This window comes from Ostrea edulis, chromosome 2, assembly GCF_947568905.1.
Source record: "Ostrea edulis chromosome 2, xbOstEdul1.1, whole genome shotgun sequence".
Classification (NCBI taxonomy): domain Eukaryota; kingdom Metazoa; phylum Mollusca; class Bivalvia; order Ostreida; family Ostreidae; genus Ostrea; species Ostrea edulis.
In genome coordinates, this window is record NC_079165.1 from 36,359,392 (window position 1) to 36,382,490 (window position 23,099).

Below are 23,099 nucleotides of genomic sequence, written 5' to 3' on the forward strand. Positions count from 1 at the left end.
TTTTCCGGGGGGAAAGTCTAAGCGGGGAAAAACTCTATGCTACAACACCGGCTAATTTTACGAATTCTCCCCTTTAGAGGGGGTGTCCCTTCTTTGAAGAAAGTTAATCATACTCCTTCATTTCATTATAATTTGTGTGTGGTAAGTTTGGTTGAAATGGGTCCTACAGTTCTGGAGAAGTCAAACATTCGGAACATTTATTCTGTACAGGACTACCTGCAGTCTGACAGACATACTGTACAAGGAGAGTTCTACAAAACTTGATTTAAAAAAACTTCTCGTGAACTTTCGGCTCAAGTATTCTAAATAATTATTCTACATGTAAATATATAATATCAAAATCAATGAAAATAATGCACAATACTGCATACATGAAAGAAAACACCAATAATCTTACCAGACATACATTATATGGCTAATTCTATCTACACCTGAGAACAGACTTACATTGTATGGCTAATTCTATCTACAGCTGAGAACAGACTAACTTTGTATGGCTAATTCAATCTATAGCTGAGAACAGACTTACATTGTATGGCTAATTCTCTCTACAGCTGAGAACAGACTTACATTGTATGGCTAATTCTCTCTGAAGCTGAGAACAGACTAACATTGTATGGCTAATTCTACACGTATCTACAGCTGAGAACAGACTTACCAATTGTTGCTATTCCGTGACTGTGGCGACCAAACGACATATTAGGTAGAGCGAGATTCCATGGGGATATAAACTCTGAGACGAGGACGGGCTTCCCGTCATTTGCGTCATCATCATCGTCATCGTCATCAGCTACCACTTCCGGTCTAGACATGGCAGACACACTGGTAGTATAGGATACAATGCGGCGCCCAGTAACAAAATTTTGCTTCTTTTCTTGTTTATCCATGGTGCAGAGGACACCTGGATGATGTAGTATATACTATGTGCATAAATTCTAATAATAATAATAATATATGGCAATAAAGGATGCAATATAAACACAGTCGTTTTTATAATTATTACGTAGTACATGTATGTACAGATGTATAAATTCCTATATAAAGCTCAACATCTATGATCATTATCTTTTCTTACTATGCGCATGCACTATGTTTACTTTAGTCCCGTCATTACCTCCTATGAAGTATAAATGTCTGCCTACGGTTGTCATGGCAAATCTGTCCAGACATTCCGGAAGTTGATGTGGGTATGGTCTTCCAAGGTCCTCCCACCGCTTGCCTTCATACGTCCTACAAACGGTAAAAAATTTGACTGTACTTTGCAAAACCTGTATATGGTAATGTAACATATTTGTAGGTAAATGTATTATATTTAGCGCAGGTTTAGTAGACGATTGATGTTAACATAGATCAAGTAATCAATTAAAGCATATCAACTATTTGATTTTTCTCGGTTCAGTGATCAGTTGATGTTTGTTTTTAAGAAATAAATTTCAATTTTGAAAATACGTGTGGGTATACACTGCAACGTTTTACGTTGGTATACATTTCATGAAGCGCTAACGCTTTCAAAAATGAAATTTGTAAACATCGTTGATATACTTTGTTCACTAATACGATGTAAACATAAATATTTCGCTAAATATGCCCGCATAAAAGCTACAGTATAATATATTTCATTACATGCACGATCATATATACGTACAGTGTAAGTATAAACTGCGACGATTCACGCAGACATACCTGCACTTCATGAAGCGCGTAGCACTTTAAGTTGCAGTTCATGCCTCCATGTATTTTCAGGATTAAAGGTCATTTCTTATATTTACATTATACGTTCATTTCTCGGAATTCCAAACCGTTAGAATCGACGTATAATGAAGTTAGACGCAGATTTTGATGAATAAATTCATATGAATTTGTCTGAAGAGAATAATTTACTTTTCTAAGGTATAAACTATGAATACGCTACCCTCGAAGGTAACATTGACCTCACTCGCTCTACGGGCTTGGTTAATAGAATGTGTTCCATGAGTAGGTATAAATCTTCAAATTCTCCTCATAAATGTCAATAATTGTATAATGTATATGTACACTAGCAAACGGTGTACGAGTTTCAAACTTGGGCATCACATACATTGTATATAATTACGTATGTAGCAAACATACTCGATCTTTACTTTTAAAGAAAAAAATACGGATAATTTTCTTCACAGTGTCGTCGGAAAACTCTCTAAATATTTTTTGTAAAGGTAGAATGTGCCGTATTAAACAGCATTTTGTTTGATGCTAAAAACTAAACCAAAGATTTGTCAGTATGAAAAATAATACAATTTGACAATTTCTACAAATTATATATACATGTAGGTATTAAAGGAGTTCTGGTCTACTCTATGTAAGAAGAAAATTATGATTTTCTAGTGCATATTTATGAAGGAGTGACGTGTATGGTGGTTGTGCGCAAGTGCGCGAGAACATCTTATTAGAAACATCATGGGAGTTATGATATACATTTGTATACATGTAGTCGTATTGAATGGTGATTGCATGTTAAATGTGAAATTTAACTCCCCTTCCATTGCTCAAAGTGGTTCTCTCTACCCTGTTTAATTTCGTCTGACTGTCTGTATCGCTAAATGTGTCCTGTCAACAGCCTGCAGGCCTTACACGCTTTCTGTATCTGTATTGGGTACTGGGCAGTAGCTCACTACTGAGCAATGTTTATTCAGGATGATTGTTGTAGTTGTTTACATTCGAAAGTCCGCGTGGAACGTCACGTGATCATAAATATTTCGAAATGGGGCGTTCACTATCCGACTTGGAGAATACATAATTAAATAAGAAATTAGCTTGATCACTTTTTAATCCGATTGAGGTAAATTGCAGAAAGTGTATAACTTATATACATGTAGCTTGATGTAAAATACATGCTTTTATTCCTACGGTGATATCCAAAGAATACGGCATAAATAGCTTTAAGTAAAAGTAGACAGATTCAAATAGAAAAAAGATGTTTTATGAATTGCATTCATTTATTTATTTATCATAGCTGCAATTCGTATTCGATATAAAAATGCTTGAAGCACTCTACATGTGAATATATACACATGGAAAAAATATCGCAACACTAGCTTTTTCTTTCTCTTAGCCTAAGTATGGTGATTAATATCACACGACAAGAAAAAGAACACATTTCATGTTATTGGGAGTTGAACTTAGTTCGCGCATGGATATATTGCAACGGACATTTGAGTGAGCCGCACCACACCTTCGCCTTTCTTCAGTACATAAGAGGCAAAATAGAAAACGTTCAACCAAAACATATAATCCAAATCAAATACAGAAAGATTTGTTTCGTTAAATGTAAACAGCATCACATGGAACAGAGATATGGACTTTTTTCAATTCATTGTTTATCTATAAAGATAAGCTTCAGATTTAATTTCCATGAGCTTTATCAATATTCTAATCTGCACGCACTATTTGGACAAGTTCACTGTTGATTAGAGGGGTTAAAGGTTCAGATAAACTACATGACACGCCCGAGTCTCTACATATACAAATACTGTAGTAAATAAATTAATATATAAATTTTAAACCAATGTTAACTGCGCATAATTAGTGAAAATAAATCGAAATTAAATAATAATTTAAAAACCCATCAGAATTACTTTTATGTTTCCTCATGCTGCACAAACTCACCACAGCTCCGTTTATGCTGAGTTTAGATCAATAACATCAACACCAATGTAGAGATGAAATATGTCATTTATTCAAATGACACAAATAAGGAAAAATATATACATAATATAATAAGGGGATCAGACCAAAAACTATTCACACAATACATAATGACATATCAATATGCTGATTCCCTAAATTAACGGAAGAAGAAATTACTTTGATGTATAATTGATTTGTTTCTTTAAATGTCTGTACTTTGATTTTTCAAATAACATCACTTAATCTCTAAAAGCACCACCAGTAGATGTACCTTTTGTCATTGTATGTCACAGAAGACGCGATATTTTGTGGAAAATTTACAGTAAATAACTATCCCTATGTCGATTCAAATGAAATGAAATAGGATAACATGAAATAAACGTCATACTAAACAGTTTTCTTATCAGAATCTGTTGTAACTCCCGTTCACACGAATGATGGGTTGTATATTAGAATAAGTTAGTTTCCAAGTTTGAAGCGTGCATCCTTAATATAAAGAGTAGATTTGGGGAATATGTATATGGTTTTTGTTGATTAGTGATGGTAATTAAGCTAATGCATTCTGAAAGTTTCCGGTAAATCTGTGGATATGATGCTCGTGCTGATCAAAATCAGATATCTAAAATTATGAAATGCACATGTACTGCTACTTGACTATTGAAAACAATTGAACAGAAAACAGTCTCTCGCGGGAGGTAAAAGGTCTAGATAAGTGTAATTTATTTCAAATTCAGAGAGAATTCGTATTTCTCATTTGGATAATTCTTAATGATTGCAGTGTTTTATGACTGTTTTCTATCACAAACTTGTTCGATAGGATCAAAAGTAAATGATTAAATGTTCTCTAGAAATAATATAAGCACCCTACTCTAATGGAAATGGTGACAGATTGCATCTCCACTAGACTGACAAGTGAAAATACTGTTAATTAGATATTCTCTACATATATTTTTCGGAAACCCTTGCTTAGATTACACTTAGCAACAAATTAACAAAGAAATTCTTAAGTTACAGATTCATATTGCACCCATACTAGATAAATTATGCATAAGCCTGCAATTTATCCGTCAGTTAACAACAAAACATTCCGTGCCATGTCAGACCAGTCGGCTAATTTTGTTTTGTGTACGGACAGTTGTACGGTTCCTGTTGGTTCTAAAGCGTTTCCCTGACGCTGAATGTCATTTGAATTAAAAACAATTGATATTGGATCGATATATCACAGAGCCATTTTATTGAAACGTCACGAATATTCTTTTTCGATATTACACAGAAGAGGTGATGATGGTATCATTTGAAAGGACCACCTTAATGTTTCGGATGGAGCGTTCTAGTTTCTAAAGTATGATCCCTCCTAGATGTGGTAAGTACAAGTTCTTCTTTTAAAAATACTTTCTTAAAGAATTTAAAGATAGTACTTTGTATCCTTTTCTAAAATCGTCTATTTTTGAAAGTAATTACATGTGCAAGCCTATGATATAATTGTACATTTAATTTAATCGCTAACAAATAGAAATATAACACCAAAAAGTCATAAAGCATGATAGTTGGGGAGAAACCACTAACGCTGACAGTTATAAACGTACATGTATTATGCTACAAAGAACCCACTGTAACTATAAAGAATAAAGATGATATCTATTTTCCATATTTTATCAGACAGACAAATGCATTCATTTTTTCCCATATTCACAGAAATACATCGAGAATAAAGGAACTCGCTCCTTCATTTTTCTTCCTCAAATTCTCAAAAAGTATATGTCAAATATTTACAAGATTTGCACTATATAACCATAATATTGTGCGTAACTACAAATATACATGTATAAATATACAATATCGCAGAAAAGGAGAGTTTTTGAAAAGGTTGAAATTTTGTAAAACGCTCAAGGAAGCATATTCAGGGTTACAATAATTTCACACATTTATCGTTTTGTTAAATCATTAATACCCCATGACCTTCCCTTCACTCACCGTGGATTTTCATTATATTAGAACACTGAAGATGCATCGTATTTAAGTGGCATAATGTCCAAACTATGAAATCAATTATTGAAATGAGTTTAGCATCCATTTACTTGGATTCACTCATTTTCTGCATGTTGAATACATTGCAGCGTTACTTCATGAATAACGATAATGTTTGTCGTATTCATTAAACAAAGATGGTCTCATTATCATTGCAACTGATGCACCACTAGTAATTAAATGTATAATTCAAATTTTGTATCTTTTCACAATTCTAAAACATGTCAGCGAACAATCGAGAAACATGCACAACATGAAGCACAAATACCCTAGTATGCTAACTTTTAAAACAAAACATGGGGCTCCAATATCTCCAAATCTGGTACAAGTACCTATACTTTTGATATGGATGGATACATGTATCATTTTACATATTTGTAGAACTATTCTTTGACAAGCTCCGAATCAAGCAGACGTGGAAAGAAAGATATCATATTTATTGTGATTTTATCTGCTTCTTTTAAATTTAACATAGAAGAACCTCTGAAGAAGTAACCCCTCCTGTGTTGAACCCCATTTCGTGTCTGGGAGTAGTTGCTATTTATATGTAGCATGTATCTTTTTTTAATTAACCTTACAAGTAATACTTTGTGATATGCTAAATGTAACATCATGAAAAGGTGATACATGTACAACATGAGAAAGATCGATGAAAAATCGATATAAAGTCCAATACCCTTACCAAATATTCCTGTGGCTCTTGCTTCCATAGTAACCACCTGCGCAGTAGATTTCATTGTGGTGTACCACGCATGTATGGTTTGCTCTTGGAGAAACCAACGGGGGCGCCTCTGTCCATTCGTTTTGCGTCGGATCATACAATTCACAGGACGACATGACTTTACCATTGGTCTCTTCACCACCTACATACAATGGAAGGCGAAGACAACGAACAGTGATCAATCTCATAACTCATATATAAGCAAAACAAAACAGAGAACTGGGCAAACACGGACCCCCGGAAACAATGTGAATTCACCCAAATACGACAGAATATAGCAAGTCTTACCATTTTTCTGTAATACAATATCATTACATTACAAGAACCGGTAACTCAGTACTTTCTTTTGAAGACATGATAAGATTATATGACTTTATGATATGATTTCTGTACATATGTACTCAAGGAAAAAACGTTATCTTATCTCCATCGTCAACTTTCCACATTTATGTAGCAATATTCCATTATCACCTGCATATGGTGTTTATATATCTCAACTGATTTGATATTCAAGAGCTTGTTCTGGGTATAGTCAGTTTTTAAATCGAGGTAAGCTACTGACAAACAAGTTGATGGTACAGGGATTTCAACAGTCTCGATTGAAGTCAGCATTTCGCAAATTCTATGGTCGTTATAACGATCTAGTTCGTCAATACAACCTCGCATTGGGTCAAATGCTGTCTGACGTGTTTCATACCGATTGTTAAGCCGTTCTTGGCACACTGATTTGACTGCGGATGGCTCCGTTTACTTGATCAGGATATGGGGCTCACGGCGGGTGTGACCGGTCAACAGGGCATGCGTACTCCTCCTAGGCACTTGATCCCACCTCTGGTGTGTCCAGGGGTCCGTGTTTGCCCAACTATCTATTTTGTATTGCTTGTAGGAGTTATGAGATTGATCACTGTTCGTTATCTTCACCTTGCATTATAGCAAATACAGATGTTACAAACTTTATGCCACAATATAAGTATATATGTCCAATTTCCCTTGGTTAAATGAAGTAATTTCAAACTTAAATAATTCCCCAGACTGGGTCCAGATGTACATAATGCTTCTACCATGTTTTTTGTTATTCCAATTGTAGATTGTCTGCTCTAGTCACGATTTATTGGGAGATACCTAAACCATCAATACATTTTATTCTGTTCTTAATGACTACCTGTATAACATATCTAGAGTAATGTGATATTCTACAGAAGCATGCTTTTGTCGTTAGGAGTAATAAAATTGATTCCAACTTTATATTACAGATACCTAGGATTAGAATTCTCCCATCCAAAACTGCAGTTGCGAATTTGGCACGTGCTATCCGAAGAGGTTTCATGTCTTTCCATATCCCATCGTCTGGATCAAATCTACAACAATGTAAGTACGTATCTACAAATTTAAGATGTATTTACCAATTAATGTTATTTTAATGGAATCAATCGTCTTATATATTACGAACACTAATGTTTTAAGTCGTTAACATCGTGGAATTTTCAGATTGCTTTGTTAATGAAGCAACGAAAGGGGAATCTTCCCTAACAAAAAGACACAAAATACAATACAGTGAATAGTGGGTTATTGCCATAGTTTATCATCATAACTACAATTTACTGTAACAAAATCTTCAATACTTTGATTTATTGTGGTAAAAACTTGGAATATTGTGAATATCTATAGTATAAATGTTGACAATCTAGTTAGTTGTAATTTGATATAGCTCAGTGGCTCAGTGGTTAAAACGTGGGGTAGGTACAGTTGTAAATGTTGCGAGTTCAAAACCAGCTCGTATCATGGCCGCGGCAAACATTAGACGTATAAATATATAGTGATTGCTTTTATGACCCTTCTCAGGGGTTGTATACTAGTACACTGGAATCTACACTGCATGAGGATGCTTGAATAATTAATTTAACAGTTTGCTCCCTTGTGGTTCTTGAGAAGAACATTTCTAAAGAACGATCCTATGATTTCCTATGCAAGCCTATCAAATGTAGCCACATCCTGGCTCTAAGCTTATGGTTTAAACAAACTGAGGAATTTTTCATACAAGTATTGAGCCTTTCAAATTTTGATCTTTCTGATTCTCTGATTCTTGAGACGAAAATAATGGTTTTAAAAAACATTCAATATAAGATTTACTATGTTTTAATGACTTGGAAGAAGAGCAAAATGTGAAAATGTTTATGCCAGACAGAACGATAAGACAAAACTTGATATAAAAAAAATCCACTTGAGCATTCAGCTCAGGTTAGCTAAACCTGAAGAATTATGTTGTGTCAAGTACGCTATTTTACGGGAAGAAAAAAATATAACTCAACTACTTGATGTACTGCATGTACCTGTATATGAGAACTGAAAACCTTATCATAAGATTTATGGCAAAATCGATAGTTTAATAAAATAAAGACATAAGAGACAAGAACACATAAAATGATATGCCAAAAAGAACAAAAGTAGGACAAATAAACAATTCATTAAGAGTGTTGTGTATTTACCTGACAACTCTTTTGACATGTTTGGCGGTGACTATGTTAAACCCTCCAATGATATATAGGAAGTTATTCACGACAGCGACTCCAAAATGACTAATGTCCTTGGTGGCCTTCCAATGTTCTGTCTTGATTTGATATGTTAGCACATGGCTATGGTCAGGGGTCAGCAGGATGTAGAAAGCTTCCCCAGACCCCGATCTATTAATGGTGTATAAACGGTGCTGAAGAAATTGACTGGAAGAGGATCGTCTTGGGTTGCTCATTCTTCCATAGTGTGAATTAATTCAAATAAATATCACTGGTTTCGTCGTTGCTAACATGGCGGAGTTTTCCCTTAAGGTGTTTTCTTTCCTTTTTAACCAAGCTACAATATGAAAGCTAGTGTTAGATTAAATCTAATCGCTGTCACATTTCAAGAATAAGTATTCTCTCTTTGTAAATATTTGGTATCAACTTAATGATTTGTTTAAATATTGGGTAAAGAATAAGATATCAGAGAAAATCCGTGACACAGTGAATTCTTGAATACAGAGATGGTATCGTTTTCACCAGATCTATTAACAAACACGAAAGTGGTCAACCTAATTATTTTCAATTGATATTTCTTTTATCTTTGATCGCTTTAAAAGAATTTGGAAGGATCATTGTGATTTAAATCCCATATTTTAAGACACTAGATTTACTACCGACAAGAAATACACATGTACTCTCTACATATCTTCAAATTCTGTAAAGTAAAGAAATCAGAAAATATTATCTGTATTCCATATTGCTTTGTTGTGTAAATCAATTAGCACTTAAATATAACATAGCTAAACATGCAATTCTTCAATACAGACAACACGTTAGAAACTGCTTGTAGGGATAATAATAAAGATGTGTCAAAAGTTTCGAGTAACTACCAAAAGTCGAATAGTGACGATTAAATGAAACTACACAGTGACACAAGCCAACCGTGACAGTTTATTTGAATATCATTACGATGGTAAAGAACTGAAACACAAGTTTGATTTCTTTTATTTCATGAAAATATATTTCCCTCTTAGATTTGAGGTACTCCTGCAGACAGACGTTTTAGAACACAACAGAAGCTTTTAACCAAATCAGTTAAGAATTTTAGGATCGTAAATGTCTTACCTTTTGCTTTTCGCTGTCTTTATTTATTCATCTTAAGACCCTAACACACGCTGGTCAATCTAAATTAATTATCCAATACCGACACCGTTTACTTGTAAATCCAAATTACTTTCACCAACAATGTTGCCCCTAAAAGTGCACTGCAATCATCGCTTCACTTGACACGGTCGTTTTATCGGCACTGCTACCTATCTCAGCTTATCGTTTTCAACCGTTAAACAAACTATCTTTTAAATGTATCCATTGTTCCAGGTCGTAACTCGGTGTAAGAGCAATTTTATAAATTTGAATTTCCTGTATGGAAGATTTTAAAATAGAAACTCCGGTAGATTAAATAAGAAGTAGCAGAGTAAATATTGGATTAAAATTTAATTCAGAGCGATATCTCTAATTCAAACATCAAAATTGCTAAGATCAAATAAAATCACAATAGGTCATTTTGATTAAGTGGATAATTTTGTTAAGACTTTCAACAACAATTGTAAGGGAATGTCTCGGTGAGTTTCAGCTACTCGACATAAGAATTCAGATACATGTATCAATAACGTGTTTGCTGTGTATGATTAGTATGCTCATATTTGCAAACACAACACTTTCCTCAAATGTTTGAAATTCTAAAGCTATTTAAGTTGCAAGTATCATAAAATTGTGATGTTCTCAAATAAAATCAACCAAGTATTGCAATAGATAAATTTGTTCCAAATTATTAAGTGAACTTCTCTTCTCTCTCATTAGAAGAAAACGACACTGCCTATCTTCTGTCATTCCAACTTTCTGCTGTTGCATTCTGTAATTTTATCATGAAAACTATATTTGAAACTTAAATTGTTTGTTTATTAATGCGGGTTTCGGGTTATCTTTCTGCTAAACATCAATGCGTGATTTTATATTCTATTACTGGAAAGGCACCATAAACATTATCGACTTTTCTCCCCCTTTAAACAACAGAAATCAATTTCAGGGGAAATTAATGCACGATGAATTATGTATGTGTGAATATCCAAAATAAAATCGTATAGTCTAATGATCTCTAAGCTTTCGATTGATCAGTGATTCTGGATTCCTTCAATCAAATGAATAATTATGATTAACCAAACGTACTGAATAATATCAAATATTTATCACAGACTTTTAGTTGACGTAACTTTTGAAATACCTAGTTTAGAATCAAATTGAAGCAATTTTATAGACATGTACATTGTACCTGTAGTAAATACAGAATATAACCAGTTCAATCATTATTGACATTCTAACATGTTTGTCTTTTGAAAGACAGCATTCAAGATAACCATCGGTATCATTAACGGACATATGACACGGAATAAATGAGGTCTAGTTGATAGAAAATCAGCGTGTCGTGTAAAACTAACCATTCAAACGAAGTTCAATTTAAATATCTAGTAATCAAAACATGTAACGCTAGCTGTAAAAAAAAACATTCCCCGTTTCACATGAAACATCGATGGATAAAAGATGTTTAATTGAAATTATACCCCATCCGCAAAACATTTTGATATATCTAAGGTAAATAAAATATAGCAAACCTAAAGTGTTTTGATTGTAAGAACTGCCACCATGAATTTGTTAAATATGGAAGTAATCATCAACCCCCCTATGTCCACTGTCATTAAACTGAGCTGGGTTACCTTAATCTAAGTTTAGTTTGTAGTGTCTTACCTTAAATGTCTATCCTCTTAAAATCCGTATCTTTGTCTTTAACCCCTTAACTTTATACTCGATCATTTGTTGTAAAATAAAACGGATGTACTCGACAGTATTGATATTTACACTAAACATTTTCGTCCTATTGATAAAACTTTTCAAAACAGACAGTGCTTAAACGTATCGTAGAAATCTTCGTTATTTAAAACTAGATTCCTATGCTACGGTAAATTGAGGTACTATAAATTACATATCAAGTCTTTGCATGACTTTATTTTGTAATTGAATATCTAATATACTGAGCCACAAAACCAATTAAAACTAAGATGCCCTTATGGACATTACGTATGGGATTTAAATTCAAATAGCGACGTTGATTCATTATCATATTTTTTTTGGTCCGACCCATCTAATAGATCAAATATCTCATCAATAATTTACATAATGGAAAATTTCATTTCAGTGAGAAAATATTTTGAATCCTTTTCATTATGGCTGTGGCAACGGGTAGAAAAACATCTGCAAAACTGATATCAGTCAATTCAAACGAAGGATTAGTAAGCGAGAAGAGAACAACCAAAGATGTTCAAAGAGCGGCAATAAATAATGTGAACCAAACGTCCGATTCCAATAACAAACTTTTACCCTCTTCACCTACTGAAACAGTTGTCATTCCAATAGGTCCTGCATCTGATAAAATTCGACCTTGCTCAGGATCATCCATTTTGAAGCGCAATGCTCGACCTTCATCTGGACATTCAGTAAAGTTTGTAGAAACAGAGACTATTATTGCAATACAGAACGCTTCGACTAGTTTTCCAATCAGTGAGAATACTAGTTCAAATTCAGATTTCAATACATCACTGGGGACCATTAATCAACAAAAACTGCTAAAAGTACTTAGTAATGCATCAAACAAATCTTGCCATCAAACAGGTATTCCACCTTTAAGCAAAAACTCTCGTACAAGTTCTAAAACACAAACCTCACATGAAGGAATAGAAAATGATAGTATACCCACAAAAACTGATATGGCGATGGAACATGAACTTAACAATGGTATGTCTTCCCGAACACAGTATAACGTAGATGAAAATAACTGTGAAGAAAATTTCAAGAGCAGTACACATAATCATGAATCATTGGGCGCAAGAAAACTTGGATCCACTGGTGACAAAGCGGTGGTTAACACCGGAAATGACAGTGCTAATCAGCAGAGAGAACAAAAAGAAGACAAAAAGATGGCAATGAATTCAAAACCAGAATCCAACGACATTTCTTTGAATTCGTTAAATGAAAAAGGAGAATTAACGGGAGAAGAAATACAGATAGATAAAGGAAATGTAGAAGGTTCAGAAGAATACATTGAGGATATGCCAAACACATCTAATGAGAATATGCCAAATATATCATCACATCAACCATCATTTGGAAGAACTGGAGAGAGAAAAACTCATACTCAAAGACAAGTCTCATTTCATCGGAAGAAAGTTATATACAACACTGATCTTTGCCCCACTGATGGTGACATGATAAGGGAGGGCTACTATCAAACTAAAGGATGTGAAATAGAGAGAAGACATATTCGACATAGAGATCTCAAAGAAATAATGGCAGAACAAACTGTGTCCGAGAATGAGGAAGTTCAGTTTCAAGATACCACAAATCTGAAAGGATATGAAAATAGAGACATCGAAAACAGAATACCTGATATAAGAACTGATTCTAATGAAATACCTTCCCAAGCAAAGAAAAGACTGCACGAGTTGTATAAAGAACTTAAAAGAGTTCGTGAAGAAATTGCACTGATGTATTCTCTTGAGGAGGCAGACAAAGAAAGGATGGAATGTGATAAAAATAGTAAAAATGATGATAATGGACACGAGCATAAGGGAAGCGGTGACAGCGAAGAGGAAATGAATGACTCAAAAAGTGTAGAAGTGGAGAGAGAAAATCAAGTCGTAGAAAGAATATCAGATAAAGACTCAGAAAATACAGAAGTGGAAAAAGAAAAGGAAGTAATTGATAAGATATCAGTTAAAGGCACTGAAAAGACAGAAGTGAAAAAAGAAACGGAAATCAATAATAGGATATCAATTAAAGACCCAGAAAAGACAGAAGTGGAGAAACGAAAGGAAGGAACTGAGAAGATATCAGTTAAAGACACAGAAAAGACAGAAGTGGAGAAACGAAAGGAAGGAACTGAGAAGATATCAGTTAAAGACCCAGAAAAGACAGAAGTGGAGAAAGAAAAGAAAGTAACTGCGAAAATATCAGTTAAAGATAAAAAAGAGACAGAAGTGGAGAATGAAAATGAAGTAATTAATAAGGTATCAGTTAAAGACCCCAAAAAGACAAAAGTGGAGAAAGAAAAGGAAGTGATTCTTAGGATATCAGTTGATGACTCAGAAAAGATTGAAGTGGAGGAAGAGAAGGGAGTCATTGAAAAGATATCAGTTAAAGACTCAGAAAAGACAAAAGTGGAGACACAAACGGAAGAAGTTGAGAGGATATCAGTTAATGATTTAGAAAGGACAGAAATGGAGAAAGAAAAGCCGAGTAATGAGATGATGTCAGTTAAAGACTCAGACAAGACAGAAGTGAATAAAGAAAAGGAAGTAGTTGGGAGGATATCAGTGACAGAATCAGAAAAGAGAGAAGTGGAGGAAGAACCGGAAGTCGTTGAGGGGATATCATTTAAAGATTCAGAAAAGAAAGAAATGAAAAAAGAAAATAAAGTTGTTGAGAGGATATCAGTCATTACTACTGCAACTCCAACTATCCGTAAAGAGACAAACGACCTTAACAATGCTGATGAAACTGCAGACAATCTAGATAAGCAAAATACTACAGAAAAACAGAAAGAGGACAGAACATATTTAATTTCTAAAATATGTTCAGAAAGAAACAAGGAATCAGAAGATTTGGCAATGACAACTGACATACATATCAAAAAGGAAATTAAAGAGATTGATATACAAGAAAATATTGAGATCTCGGAAAGAGCAGATGAAATGGAAAAAGTCATTCAGAACAAGGATAATACTGAAAGTTCTGAAAAATCAAATGCCTCAGATGAGGAAAAAGAAAATGTTTTCATTGAACGGGTTTCAATCAGCAACAGTGATTCAGTAATATCAAAGAATGTCAATGATAAAAACGATTGTATTACCACAACTGATACTGAGGGGTGTTCACAGAGCAACACCAACTCATTATCATTTATTGTTAATGATGCAAACAGCGATCTAAGTAACAAAAATGAAAATTTGAATGTAGAGAAATTTGAACAGAGTGAACTCAACGAAGGAGCCGTTCAAATAACAGGAGCTAGTGCAAGTTCGAAAGTACTATATCAAGACGATTCTGTAAAAGAATCAAAAGAACAAGACATTCCATTTGCTTTAGAGGAAGACCAAGACCTTGACTGCGAAGTTAATCTAGACTTTGCCCTTGAGGAAATCAAAGAAAATATTTCAAAAGATCTAGTGGATATTGAAGAGATTCGAGAAAACTTTTCAGATTCCGCTGTGATGATGTCCCCAATGAAAAGGGGAGATGATGACTATATTGATTATGATGATGATCTCTCTGACAACGATAGTCTCGCAGGTGATGCATCTTTAAGTACTGATACAAAATTATTAAATAGTAGCAAATAATGAACGAAGAACCCAAAGATATATAAGTAATCAGTTAAAATTCTGAATTATTTCACTTAAGTACTATATTTTTAATTGTTAAAGAATGAATTTCATATATGATAATTATTTACAATTAGATATCCCCAAAGTAGTCAACGACAAGACCCATAAGGAGACGACAAATGGTGCAAACAAAATCATAAAAGATATTTTGTGCAATATTAGTGACGTTGAAGAGAACAGGCAGTTCAGAAAAGAGTACGTTATGATTTCGATTGGATATGAAAATAAAGATATAACGAACAGTGATATGCAAATGTTTACTTCTTTGACACCATTTCCATCGCTCTCTATATGTATGCATTTTCTTACAGATTTAAAACGATGACAGGGGAGCAGGAGGAAATGTCCTGTATTGTCTTTTGCAGTCCGGATGATTCGTACAATGTTGACGTAATCAGGGATATTAACTGTATTAACATAGATCCGCTGATAGTTCCCTGTCTGGTCGGAGAGTATGAACTGTTGGTCAGCAGTATCACTCAACTTACTACTACAATGAGAGCAGAGGACAGGGTAATATAGCGAGAAACAGATATACTCATAATGCCCACATAGTCCACTATATACATGCATAGTCCCACATCAATACCACTGTGCATCTGATTGCAATACGGGAATTTCGAGTGAATCGTTATCTGACGTGGAATCTTGATCATCACTGAGAACTCGGATCTTTACAACTATAATTAGTTTGACCGTTAGGTACTCGATATTGCTTTACAAATGCATCAAATATACGTGCAGCTACACACAATTTTATAAGTACATCTATCATAAATAATCTAGTATGCTCAGTGGTAGTGCGTTCGCTTCGTAACCGGGAGGTTGTGAGTTCGAGCCCAGCTCGTGCTATGAAAACCTCATACCTAAGACGTTAACATAAGTTGGGATTGCTCCTTAGCCAAACGCTCGGCATTTAGAAGTGAGAACCACGGGCCTTTCATATATGACCTTAAAACGGAAGTCCCCTATCGCGTAAGGCATTGACGCATTATGATTAAAGAACTATCACTGCCACGGCCCTGAGCGCTACAAATAGGTCTAAACTTATGATACTTCACCTACAGCTGGTGAAATTATCGACGGGACGTAAAACAATCAAACAGTCATCTAGTATAATAATTATATTATTCAGTACTGGAAGTGCTAAATGAAAGATGAAAACAACGAACAGCGACCAATTTCATAACTCCAATACAAAATAGAGAATTGGACAAACACGGACCCCTGTCACACCTGCCGTGAGCCCTATATCTTGATCAGGTAGACGGAGTCCTCCGTGGTCAAATTCAGCGCGCTAAGAACGGCCTAAAATCATTATGAGACAAGTCGGACAACATTTGACCTCAATGATAGGCTGTATTGGCAAACTAGATTGTTATAACGACCATATAATTTGCAATATGTTGACTTTAAACGACTCTTGAAACCCCGGCATCATCAACTTGTTTGTCAGTAGCCTGCCTCGATTTAAAATTGTTCATACGCAGAACAAGCTCTTGGGTATCGAATCAGTTGAAAAATATAAACACGTCATGCAGGTGATAATGGAATATTGTTACATAAATATGGGAAGTTGACGATGACGATTTTTACATATGGCAGATGCTCCTTATAAATATTTATTTGCTAGTTTCAACTGAGTATCAATAGCATAAATAGATGTTATTGAAATGTATAAAAACTATATGCCAAGTTTGACCCCGCCCTGGATTCAAAACCTCTACCTTGGGGATCATAAAATTTACAATTTCCTAGGATCTTTCCAGTTCTACTTGACTATGCATTAGTTTTTCTTACAGATGTGCGGTTACACAAAAAAGTTCTGAAATTGGTAAAGTTTAGGCAGTTTTTGTCCGACCCCCCAATTAGGGCCCCTCAGGAGCAGGAGTCCTGAAGTTTAAAATTTATGTTGCCCATGGCTGAAAGATGCTTCATACTAAATTTGAAAATAATTAGAAGGGAGTTGTCAAGATGTTAAAAAATGTTAACTCACGACAGACGACGGACTCAGAGCAATAGCAGCAGGTCTTCGGAGTGACTCAGGTGATGTAATAAGTGACTAGGACGTCATATAACTAGCGAACTGTGAGTTTGGAGGTCTTCATCGTAGGTTGTTGGTATTTACCTTAATTTCCCTGCGTTGAGTCAGATAATATTCATGCAAGCGAAACTTCGTGTATGGTTGCATTTCTGCAAGTAAAGTTAAAATAGAATGCAACATCGAAATTAAATTCAATGTAATAAACATTTTTCATTCATACAATATGCATTCACACAATGCCATGCATTAAACCTACAAAGATGTTCTTGCTCCGTGGCCGAGTGGTTAGAATATCGCGCTCACAATCACGCGGTCTCTCACCTCTGTCGGCGCGGGTTCGAATCCCGCTCGCGCAGACAAGTGAGAAGTTTCCCAGTTTACTTTCGGAAGGTCAGTGGTCTCTTCCCAGGTACATTGTATCTGGGTTCTCTCTTCCACCAATAAAAACTGGGCGCCACCAGATAACTGAAAAATTGTTGAGTGTGGCGGGAAACATCAATCAATCAATCAATCAATCTACTTGTATACATTTGTGTAGATATACATATGCTAAATAAAAACCATTGCTATTGTTACAATTTGGGATATGGATTTGAAACTTTTTCTAATTTGATATTTCTTTTGATGTTAGAAAATGAAGTTGAATGTCCGTCTTCCATTCATGAAATCTGAGATGAAGTACTTCCATTGTCCTATATTACGATGGCTTGCTCCAAATAGACAGTGGGTCGATATTCCCTCAGTTGAATACCTGTACGAAGATGAAGAAGGTTGTGTAAGTAGAATTGTTATCATCGCGATTGATAGTGGTAAAATATTTCTGATGAGAATGAACATGGGATTTTCTTTTTTACGTTTTCGCAGATTTTACCTATATTAGAGGCTGATATCAAGCAGTTGGGGATATTCGCCATTGTTGCAGCAGTTATCAAAGAACACTTTGTGTTTGGCTACAACGTTCACGAGGTGTCATCCGCTGTAGACAGAGAAACTGTGCTTGCGGGATCATACTGTCCCCGATTCTATACAACAGAAACAAAGGCTGATTTGATGGTACATGTACAAATACAACCACAAATATCTAAACAAAAAATATGATCTTCATATGATCCTTGAAATACCGTGTTACTCTCATAACTACGTAACGTGTAAATTACTTTGCGCTTACTTGTTATTCCTCAGGTGATTCCAATCGAAAGATCGGTGATTGATGATTCAAAAACTCCAGATGTTGAAGACTCCTCTCTAATGGTTTCGTCTAGCGCTCTCGTAATCGTGGACCTCTTGAATGATCCTCCGCAACCCTTGACTCTTTATATCCTTTGCAGCAAACCGAAATCAAGGCCATGGACAGCATCCATGACGTCACGGATAGGTACAGCAGAATCGGGATATCTTTCTGGTTCACGTATTGTTTCCAGGGCGAAATCTAGGGAGTCGATCAACCATTTCCTAGGTAATTGTTAAGTTAAAAGTAGAAGTATAATGAAGAATAATTTCACCTTATTGGTTCTTAAGCAATCCATGATTAATGATAGATATGATCTTCAACCTTTGTTATGAAATGATTCTCATACCATTCGATTACATATAGACGCAAGATTGTGATATGGAAATACTTGTTTGATACCATTTGTTCCAAATATTTAAACACTGCCAGTTTGTAAGTGCAATATACCGAGGTGTTATTATTCACCAACGTATTGCAAGAAACAAAGAAATCATGTACATGAAACAGAAGGGATCTGGTGCATGGTTGCAGCTACAGTGAAAAAAGATCGACGTTATATACCACTCCATGTGCTTCAAAACACATTGGTTGAAGACAGCGACTGCTAAACCCATCACCATTCGCTAGAATATCAAATATTTATACATATATGTTGCTACTACAGAATGTTGGTATGACTCGGACAACTACCTTGTACGGATGGGAGGAGGTTGTCTAGGTGTCAAAAGTGTGGTTCTTCAAAAGAAAGACCTCACCAAAGATGACAAAATCCAAGTTACTCTACACGAAAAACACAACAAGTGAGGAATTGCTTTATTGATGACTTTTTATAAATACATGTACATGTAAACTTGTATATCTATAAACAGTGTTCGAATGTATCGTACATCTAAAGAATAACAGTGATATTCTTTAAAATTATCCATTGGCATGTTTTATGGCATCGTCGGATACATTTGATGTTGTGCTTTTAAACTCGCAAATAAAACGTCATAAAATATGCAAATTCGTGAATTAGAAACGATCAGTCAGGATGTTAGACAAGAATTTCAAACTTTACATTATTATAAAATAACATTATCAGTTGGCCGTCCATGCCCTGGAAAATATGTAAATTTTGTTTGAAACGACCATAAGGGTTTAACAAGTTGTTGACATAAAAAAAAATCGAAAAGTCGTCCATGTTTGTTTATTTCAGAAAGCAGGTATTGACAGCAAATGCATTTATGCGGTGTACATTTTTAATGCTAACTCTTGCATGTGTTTTGCTCATAAATCTTTCAAATTTTGTAATAGGTACTTAATTGTTGAGATGAAAAAGGAGGCCAGACGTCCAGATGTCAATACAGTTGTTGCTAATCTTTTAAAGACGCTCAAAGAACACAGGATATATGTTTGTGTTGCTCAACGTCGAGATGATCCCCGACGTATCAGGGTGTCCTGTGATCTAAAGGTCAAGGTCACTACTAGAATGATTCATCGATTAGAAAGGGACCATTACATTAGAAGGACCCTTATTCACGCTAAAGAAGGTGACGTAATCAGTGTCGGATTGCGAGGGAATATAACTACCATTCCTAACAGGAAAAGAATCTTTCGATTTTACGCTTTAAATGGTTTTGTTGCCGATTGGGAAATTCAGGTAGTGGATTCATACTATCAACGATCTTTACAACAGTATTGTGGATTTCTTCAAGTTTTCCTCTGCATGTGTAACAGCTTCGAAATCACCCCGATATCTGGGTACGAGGAGTATGTGAAGTGGAAACTTTTAATCGAAATTCCCGTTACCCTACCAAAAGACACTTCTCTGTACGATTATGAGAAAATGTCGAGATCACGTATTCATATATGTAACAAAGGTAAACATACAAATTACATGTTCTAACCTTTCATATTTTCTTGTCATGAATTTTCTGCATTATACCTCTATTCAAATCAAAGACGCCAAAGACATGAGATATGAAAGAGAGAACACATTCATATATAGATGACACTTAAAACTTAGTTTATATTACTTTATTCCACAGGTCCGATTACTGTCGAGTTTCTGCGTTCATTCGCTAGACTGGTTGGTAGGGAATGGTATAACTTAGCACGTGGTCTTCGCTTAGAACATGTGAGAATTCAATCCATTGCACAACAAAACAAGAGGTGTTCATTGGAAAGTCTTGTCTATGACCTACTGCTAACATGGTTGAAAAGATCGTGTCATACCAGTGACAAGGTAGATGAATTGCAACAGTGTTTAAACATTTAATTTGTTATATCATTCAATTAAGACATCCCGTTTTACTTCTGAAAAAATACCAGAGAAATACTCGTTCATCTAAAGAAATCCTCGTGCGTGTGAATCTGTCTCACAGGAAATTACTACTAGTTATGAAATGGCCATTGCTGATTTTTTTAGGCTGTGCTATTAGCATCTGCTTTGAGGAAGAGTGGAAGGATTGATCTTGCAGAGGAGATCAGTGAATTGGACAGGTCTTATAAGCTCGACTATTATAAAATTATCAATGGTAATATTTTGCACTGTAAAATATATTATAAATTCTTCTGATTAAGTGATTGTTTGGGGTGTTCAAGATGTTTAGTGAATTCATATCCTTTCCACAATCTACAAATATTCCACGATTCATTATATATTTTGATACAGATCACAGAATGGACAAAGCCATATATCTTGCCAGCAAAAGTCGTGCCATATTGAAATCATGGCGATACGTAGGGACCGTTCTTCAGTTAAGTCAGGAGGACATCGACGAAATCGATACGACTGAATCAAACGAATTGCAGAAATGTAATAGAATGATGAAGCTATGGAGAAGTCGTGAAGAACCACATCAGGGTCCTCAAAAGCTGACTTTGCTATTGAGAAAGGCGGGGTTTGGTTACGTGGCAGGTACATTAGCATAAAGAATTTATCATAGAATGTCGATCAGATAAAGGAAAACTTTTTTAAATCAACGATTTTGCGTAAAGAAATACTTTTTAGAATGTTCTACTGTCTATAGATAAAGTATTTATATTTTCATATTTCAATTAAAGGTAAAGAATATACTCTTTTTTCAGATCACATTGCCGTGGCTACGAGATGGAGGCCAAAGACCAGTATATAGACATTATATGTGACCAATGGTCAAGATAAACTGTGTAAATGATTTAAATGTACTCACGCGATTGGTTGTTTTTCCAAGGAATGTAATATTGATATGCAGATCGAGAAACTGAATAAATGTACCAAAATTGGAAAATATTTATTGCATGTACGCTTATGATATAATTACATCATTAGTAGTCAGGATCCTGACCACTAATGCAGCTTTATATCATTAATGGATATTGTATCATTAATGGTTACTACGACGCTTTGTGATTTGGGTTCCATTCAAAATAGGGAAACATAATTTCATATAGTTACATACATTCACAGTGTAAAAAGTTTTCAAAAATCTTTTTCTCATGAAAAGGTAAGTTATGGTTAGTCGTGTTAATGGGTATTGTAGATTCCAGTTCATTGAAATCATGGTGCTGATTATTTTGAAAACCTTTTTAAGAACAGCAGGGATATAATTAGTCATGATAATATGCCAGCACCCTCAGGTAGTACAGATGTTCAATCCTTGGACAGGGATTTAGGATGGGATCAAAGTTTTACCTAAGAATTCAAAGAGAAAATCTTTATAACTCATATTCATAATAGCAGCAGGGCTAAGATAAGAATTTCACAGATTTGGTAGAATGAGCATTAACTGTAATCAATATAATCATGCAAATATTTTAACCTCCTACCTGTTCAGAGTTAAAGATGATTTTCTAAGATATATTGTATGTATGGCCAACTTAGCTGTACCCTAGGACAGGTACCCTCAATGAAGTTTTTAGTATTAGCAAAAGGCTCAATGTTTATCATGTTCATGCTTATAGTTTGACTGCTTGATGTCCAGAAAAAACGCGGAAGATTTTGATGCCCCCGTTGTCGGAAATTTCTTTTTTTGGGGGGATATAGTTTTTGGTATATCCAACTGTTTGTCTATTTGTCCACATAAACTTTAACCCTGGTCATAACTTTGGAATGGATGGTAATACTGCGTTCATATTCCATTTGTATATTCCTTTCTTTTCATATCAAAGTTTTTGGCCTCTTGATCTTTTGGTTTAACGTACTTTGGCAAGCTTTAACCTTGGCCTGACCTTTTTGAATGGTTGGTGGTAGCGCTTTCATACTTTACATGTGCATTTCTTGTGACAAAACCTTTCTTTGCGTATCAAAGTTTTTGATTACGTGTCCTTAGAATTTGACCTACTTTAAAAAAAATTAACGTTCAGTTGGCCGTTTCTGCCATACGGGAAAATCAGTGTTTCACAAACACGTCTTGTTGAAAATTACATTAATTTTAATGATTTTGGCCACACCCCTACG

The 23,099-nt window shown here is 34.9% G+C and overlaps 3 protein-coding genes across 6 annotated transcripts in view; 2 read left to right on the forward strand and 1 right to left on the reverse strand.

Moving 5' to 3' along the window:
* Nucleotides 1-11,904, reverse strand: part of LOC125681505 (kelch-like protein 9) — a 20,019-nt gene extending 8,115 nt beyond the window's left edge. Inside the window, exons 1-6 of one of the 4 annotated variants that reach the window (XM_048921650.2) lie at nt 11,710-11,904; nt 8,899-9,259; nt 7,670-7,770; nt 6,374-6,554; nt 1,115-1,230; nt 659-901 (exon numbers count right to left, since the gene is read on the reverse strand). In XM_048921650.2, coding sequence (XP_048777607.1) covers nt 659-901; nt 1,115-1,230; nt 6,374-6,554; nt 7,670-7,770; nt 8,899-9,158 — 901 coding nt within the window. In that variant the 5' untranslated portion in view covers nt 9,159-9,259; nt 11,710-11,904. Of the gene's footprint in view, nt 1-658; nt 902-1,114; nt 1,231-6,373; nt 6,555-7,669; nt 7,771-8,898; nt 9,260-10,032; nt 10,255-11,576; nt 11,645-11,709 lie in introns of those variants that run through there. The other 3 variants (XM_048921651.2, XM_048921649.2, XM_048921652.2) reach the window with 3 other exon arrangements.
* Nucleotides 11,905-12,163: 259 nt separating this feature from the next.
* Nucleotides 12,164-15,228, forward strand: LOC130051438 (histone-lysine N-methyltransferase, H3 lysine-79 specific-like). The gene is made up of 2 exons (XM_056153370.1): nt 12,164-15,128; nt 15,217-15,228. Exons 1-2 carry the CDS (start codon nt 12,186-12,188, stop codon nt 15,226-15,228), a joined length of 2,955 nt encoding a protein of 984 aa, XP_056009345.1. The 5' UTR covers nt 12,164-12,185.
* LOC125681112 (uncharacterized) lies at nt 15,110-21,930 on the forward strand. Its single transcript, XM_048921037.2, has 12 exons — nt 15,110-15,306; nt 15,476-15,596; nt 15,713-15,914; nt 18,077-18,220; nt 18,310-18,498; nt 18,628-18,901; nt 19,341-19,476; nt 19,973-20,538; nt 20,707-20,903; nt 21,087-21,195; nt 21,333-21,578; nt 21,749-21,930. The coding sequence occupies exons 1-12, from the start codon at nt 15,228-15,230 to the stop codon at nt 21,793-21,795; spliced, it is 2,310 nt and encodes a 769-aa protein (XP_048776994.2). The 5' UTR covers nt 15,110-15,227; the 3' UTR covers nt 21,796-21,930.
* The last annotated feature ends 1,169 nt before the right edge of the window (nt 21,931-23,099 follow it).

Coding starts and splice junctions, on each gene's coding strand:
- LOC130051438 (XM_056153370.1), top strand. CDS start 12,186: ATGGCTGTGGCAACGGGTAGAAAAACATCTGCAAAACTGATATCAGTC.
- LOC125681112 (XM_048921037.2), top strand. CDS start 15,228: ATGATGTCCCCAATGAAAAGGGGAGATGATGACTATATTGATTATGAT. Junction 19,477..19,972: donor CTACACGAAAAACACAACAA/GTGAGGAATTGC, acceptor ATTTTGTAATAG/GTACTTAATTGTTGAGATGA. Junction 21,196..21,332: donor CTATTATAAAATTATCAATG/GTAATATTTTGC, acceptor ATTTTGATACAG/ATCACAGAATGGACAAAGCC.